Source organism: Magnolia sinica, chromosome 17, assembly GCF_029962835.1.
Source record: "Magnolia sinica isolate HGM2019 chromosome 17, MsV1, whole genome shotgun sequence".
NCBI classification, from domain to species: domain Eukaryota; kingdom Viridiplantae; phylum Streptophyta; class Magnoliopsida; order Magnoliales; family Magnoliaceae; genus Magnolia; species Magnolia sinica.
Window position 1 is genome coordinate 52,004,872 of NC_080589.1, and position 4,959 is coordinate 52,009,830.

At 37.1% G+C, this 4,959-nt stretch overlaps 1 protein-coding gene across 3 annotated transcripts; it reads left to right on the forward strand.

Moving 5' to 3' along the window:
* Positions 1-2,338: 2,338 nt before the first annotated feature.
* On the forward strand, positions 2,339-4,453 carry LOC131231114 (mitochondrial intermediate peptidase, mitochondrial-like). 3 transcript variants are annotated; one of them, XM_058227208.1, is made up of 4 exons: positions 2,339-2,748; positions 3,522-3,647; positions 3,826-3,945; positions 4,059-4,453. In XM_058227208.1, the coding sequence occupies exons 1-4, from the start codon at positions 2,368-2,370 to the stop codon at positions 4,191-4,193; spliced, it is 762 nt and encodes a 253-aa protein (XP_058083191.1). In that variant the 5' UTR covers positions 2,339-2,367; the 3' UTR covers positions 4,194-4,453. The 3 variants fall into 3 exon arrangements, with proteins under 3 accessions (XP_058083191.1, XP_058083189.1, XP_058083190.1); XM_058227206.1 differs by having other exon boundaries at positions 3,826-4,453; XM_058227207.1 differs by having other exon boundaries at positions 3,552-3,647; positions 3,826-4,453.
* The last annotated feature ends 506 nt before the right edge of the window (positions 4,454-4,959 follow it).

Genomic DNA, 4,959 nt, shown 5'->3' on the forward strand with positions numbered 1-4,959 from the left:
GATACAGAAATGGCGGTTGAGTGCGTGGAATAGCGGGATCGAATCCCAGGAAGAATCTCCGACTCTCATTCTCACTTTCTCTCTTTTCCCTTCTCTTTTCTCTCCTCTCTGTCCTAGGGTTCATCAAATTCGTATGAGGTGAGAGAGAGAGGGTTTAAGGTCCTTATATAGGCCCAGGATTGATGGAAACGGCCCCAGGGCCAAGGTATACTTAGGTTATATCCAAATACGGACTGTTCCGGTCCAACGGAGCACTTCTGGTGGCCCCTTTTCCACGTGTGGACGGACTTAAGCTCCCTGACCATGGATCTAGGTCAGGTTGAGTTTTCGTTCCAATCGGATTTACAAATCAGCCGTGGCAGACTAGTTTCAGTTTAACGGTCACCGGTACTCGATCAGGGCCACAAGTACACTGACATGTGTGGGACATTTCTCCTGATCCGAGGGTGTGTTTGGGTCAGATTCTGACGGTCTGAATCCTTATATTTGGTCTGCAAATAACACGACTCAAATTACTTAAATTCGAAATTTACTTCTAAATATATTCACGTTCCTCACATACTTTGCTTCAGGCTCAAGTTGTGCACTTCTAGACACAATTACGACTTGATTTCTAAGGGGGTTGTTAAGTCCAGTAATGCGGTCATAGTTGTATAGTTTTGCAGTTATTGGACTTTCGACGTGCGGTTCAGGTCCGATACGAAGTTTCGGTGTGCTCCCGAGAGCAACCAGGTTTAAGGATGGATTCTAGATTTTAGGGTAATGTAGCGTCAATGATACTGCACGGTTTGAGTCTTGTAGATCATATTTAAAATGATTAGTGTTAATTTCATGAGTACTCTAGTTTAACACTTGCTAATATTGACCTAATTCCTAAAGGTTTTGGTCCTGGGTGATTTCTGCCTGAGGTAGTACTTGGGCCTTTGTAGTTTGTATAGAAAGTGATCCAAGCTATTAATACTTAATTAAATTACGCCTTAATTACAACAAAATAAGGTCCTAGGGCAGTTCTACGTCCAAAGACGTCCATTGCCAAATCGGAAAAAATCCAGGATGTTACAGAGTCGGTGGACGTTAAGTAGTTCTCATTGTGCTGGGATTTCAATAGCCTTCTTGAATTCCAATTGGTTTAGGCTGCATTGAAGGTGACTACTTCTAGATATGGTGGACTTAACTCCTCCATGTTTAGTGAATTCCATTGAGAAACTTATCCTTATATAGAGAAATGCAAATGCTACTCGCGGGGGTTGTGGAATCCAGCCTTTCATCATGTGGGCCCAGTCTATCCCCCATGGGTCAGTTCACCCTGATGGACAGGTTGGATGCCACACACACCCAGGTGGGCCCCATGCATGGAGAAACTGGCGTAGCTTCCTACACATTTAGTCTTGTGAGATATGGGTTGTAGGTAGTTGGTTGTTTTTTTTCCCCAATTAAATAGGGGTATTTTAGTCATTTAAAAGTTCTAAAACACTAAATTATATTCTCTTTTGTATAATAGTATAGAAATGAAAACAGAATGGTAACTTTGAGATTTTTAAAGTGCATGACGGTGATGCATTCTCCGGTATCTATGATATTATTGATGATATCAATACATGTTTCCATCTCCTAGGACTCCGATACATGTAAAGATAACAATATTTTGAACACTGGTTGGAATTGAGGACCTGATCATTTTGGAGGTGTGGGAAAAGATTTCTGATCTTTCCCGACTTGAGATTTCCTTCCAAAATGTATCTGGAAGCTAATTACACAGCAGGCCATTAGCCAAGGATGGAGCTTTTTATGAGATAATTGCTAATAATTGGGTCTCTATCTTGCTCTTGAAAATTTGTGCTTTTCTCTGATTTGCACTGTGCATATTGTTTCTTTTCCCTGATTAGTAAATTATGTTCATTTAAACTATATAAAATATTTTTATTTAATATAAAAAAATTGAAAAATCTACAAATACTTTTTGTTGCTTATTTGATTCTTGTCTGTGGACAGCTTTGTCTGGTATTTGCACATGGTGTTCTTCTCTCTATTGTATTGTTATCATGATTTTTTCCTTGCATGGGCAAGGGTTTTTTTTTCCTGATGTTTCTGTGGAACTACTCTACATGTTTTCTTCTCTTTGGATAATCTGGCCATTGGTTCCTATCTATTGTTAATCTAAGGGTCCTTTTAAAAAAATAATCTATTTCTTTGTCATATTAATCTCCTTGTATATGCTATTGTGGTAACTCATGCCATTTTTGGAGGTTTTTTTTAAATTTTTTTAATTTATTATTATTATTATTAATTTTTTTATAAAAGCTAATTGCTAATGTATTTTTCATATTGTTCATGACTGGTCAGTTCTGGCATCCCCATAACCGGGCCATGTTCTTCAAGGGATTCATATTATTACATTTCAATTCTGTGCATAACTTTGTCATTGCTTGCACCATGTGCTCCTCTCTTTTACCTTCTATTTTGTCAGCGTGCCTCTGTGACCAGTGTATTGATCTTGAGCTTATTTCTCATTCATTTGGTTTCAGTTTCAGTGAAAACATTATCACCGATCCTGGTTTTGTGGATATATTTCCAGCCTCACGAATGCCGAAACATATGCAACATCTTCTTAAGCCCATTTATCACACCATGACTGGTGCATCAAAGGAACCACTAGGATCAAGAGATACGGTAAAAGAAAAGGGATTCCGTGTGACAACAGATCCGGGTACTCTATCCTCTATACTGAAATGGGCATCAGATGCTGAGGTACCTCTGGTGTAGTTAGTTTGTTATATTTGTCTTAAGTTGATGTCTTCCTCTATCTCTTAATAGTAATCTTAAATTTTTTTTTAAAATAGCAATATGATGCAGGACCATCCGATCATCCAATGGGAGATCACAAGTGGTCCCATTGCTGGTCGATTGAAGTTCATGGCCATCCACAACTGTCCAATCGAAAATCTGGGCCACTTCAGAAGCCCAAATCAAGCTAATGAAAGATAAGGACCCTATCAACGGTCTTGTCGAATGATCTCGACGAGATCAATGGTCCAATTGACATGTGGGCCCCACAAGGTTAATCTGATGGCTCAAAAATAACCATTGTTTGGACTGGGATTTACAAGTCCAACTGGGTACTGTAAACACCTTTATATACAAACCATATAGATTTTTGTGAGTTCCTGCAACTATAGGGGCCATATACACCATTTGGCTAGGTATATATCCAATAGACTCGTAGAGAGATCTGGTGAGTAGAACCCTTCATTTAGTTTCATTTAGCATCTCTTTTTAGTGCAAGTTCGAGACAATTTAGAAATATTTCTTTTTTGTGGGCCAATAGGATTGAAGTATTGTCTTCTTTTATTTTTAGGAGTTGTATAAAGCTATATATACATAGCCATTGTATGGATCTAGATTGATTATTTGATCAAATGAAATCTTTTTGCTCCTTTCTGTTCATATCTAGTTTCAAAATTTTAACCGTGGCTATATTGTTCATTTCGTTTTTTTCTCCTTTTTTTTCGTGTTAATTCAAGTTCTTGGAATATTTTGGGATTTCTTTACAGGTCAGGAAACAATCATACATATCAGGAAATTCAGTTCCGCATGCGAACCTTGGTGTCCTTGATAAGCTTATTGCAGCTCGTCATGAGCTTGCAAAGGTTACATTTCCTTCACTTCAACCCATCATTCAATATCTTTAGTTTTGAAAGTTTGGCGATTTTCCACAATTTCTGTGCTAAATCAAAATTGAAAATCTGTTCTTTAAGCTGATTCTTTTATGTTATAAACAAGCAATTTTTTATTTTATTTTATTTTGTTGTTGTCTTTTGTATGCAGATAATGGGGTATAAATCTTACGCTCAATTTGCAGTTCATCCGAATATTGCATCATCACGAGAGGTTGTGATGCCCTTTTTGCTTGATTTAAGTAAGATTGTTACGCATAAGGCTGATGAGGTAAATTTGTGTCCTTTCTTGGGTGTAGTTTTGATCTTTTTCCCAATTTTTTCAGTTGTAGTAGAGTGTGAAGTTTTTCTAGTACTTTCTGGATGTCTTTTTTCCCTTTGTAGGAGTTTAAGGCAATTAGGGACTTCAAGAGGAAAATATGCAATGAAGATTGTGCAAACTTGGAGCCATGGGATGAAGCTTATTTCACGGGAATGATGAAGTCTTCTACCTTCAACTTAGACTCCTCCGTAAGTTGAACCATTGTTGTTTCATGAATTTTACCTGCTTTCTTGTGGCACAACTCCTTGCGTGACTTGAGCCTTAGATGTCTTTTTAAACCAAACTTGAAAACCCAAATCTAAATCCGATCCCGAAGCCGAACCCGAACCCGAACCCGAACCCGATTTCCTAAACCTAAACCTTAACCTATTCTCAATTCCCTAAAGTTATAACCTGTAACCTAAACCTTAACCTAAACCTATAACCTATACTTATAACCTAAACGTAAAACCTAAACCTAAACGTAAAACCTAAACCTAAACCTAAACCTAAAACTTAAACCTATAACATAAACCTATAACCTACAACATTAACATAAACCTATAACCTAAACCTATAACCTAAAACATTAACATAAACTTATAACCTACAACATTGTCTAAACCTATACTTATAACCTAAACCTATTCTCAAATTCCAAAACCTATAACTTAAACCTAAACCTATAAACTAAAACCTAAACCTAAATCTAAAACCTAAATGTATTCTCAAATTCTTAAACCTAAACCTACACCTAATCATAATCTCAACTCCCTAACCTAAACTTAAACTTAAACTTGAAAACCCAAACCTAAACCCGATCCCGAACCCGATTTCCTAAACCTAAACCTTAACCTATTCTCAATTCCCTAAAGCTATAACCTATAACCTATAACCTAAACCTAAACCTTAACCTTAACCTAACCCTATAACCTAAACTTAAACCTTAACCTAAACTTAAACCTATAACCTGAAACTATTTTG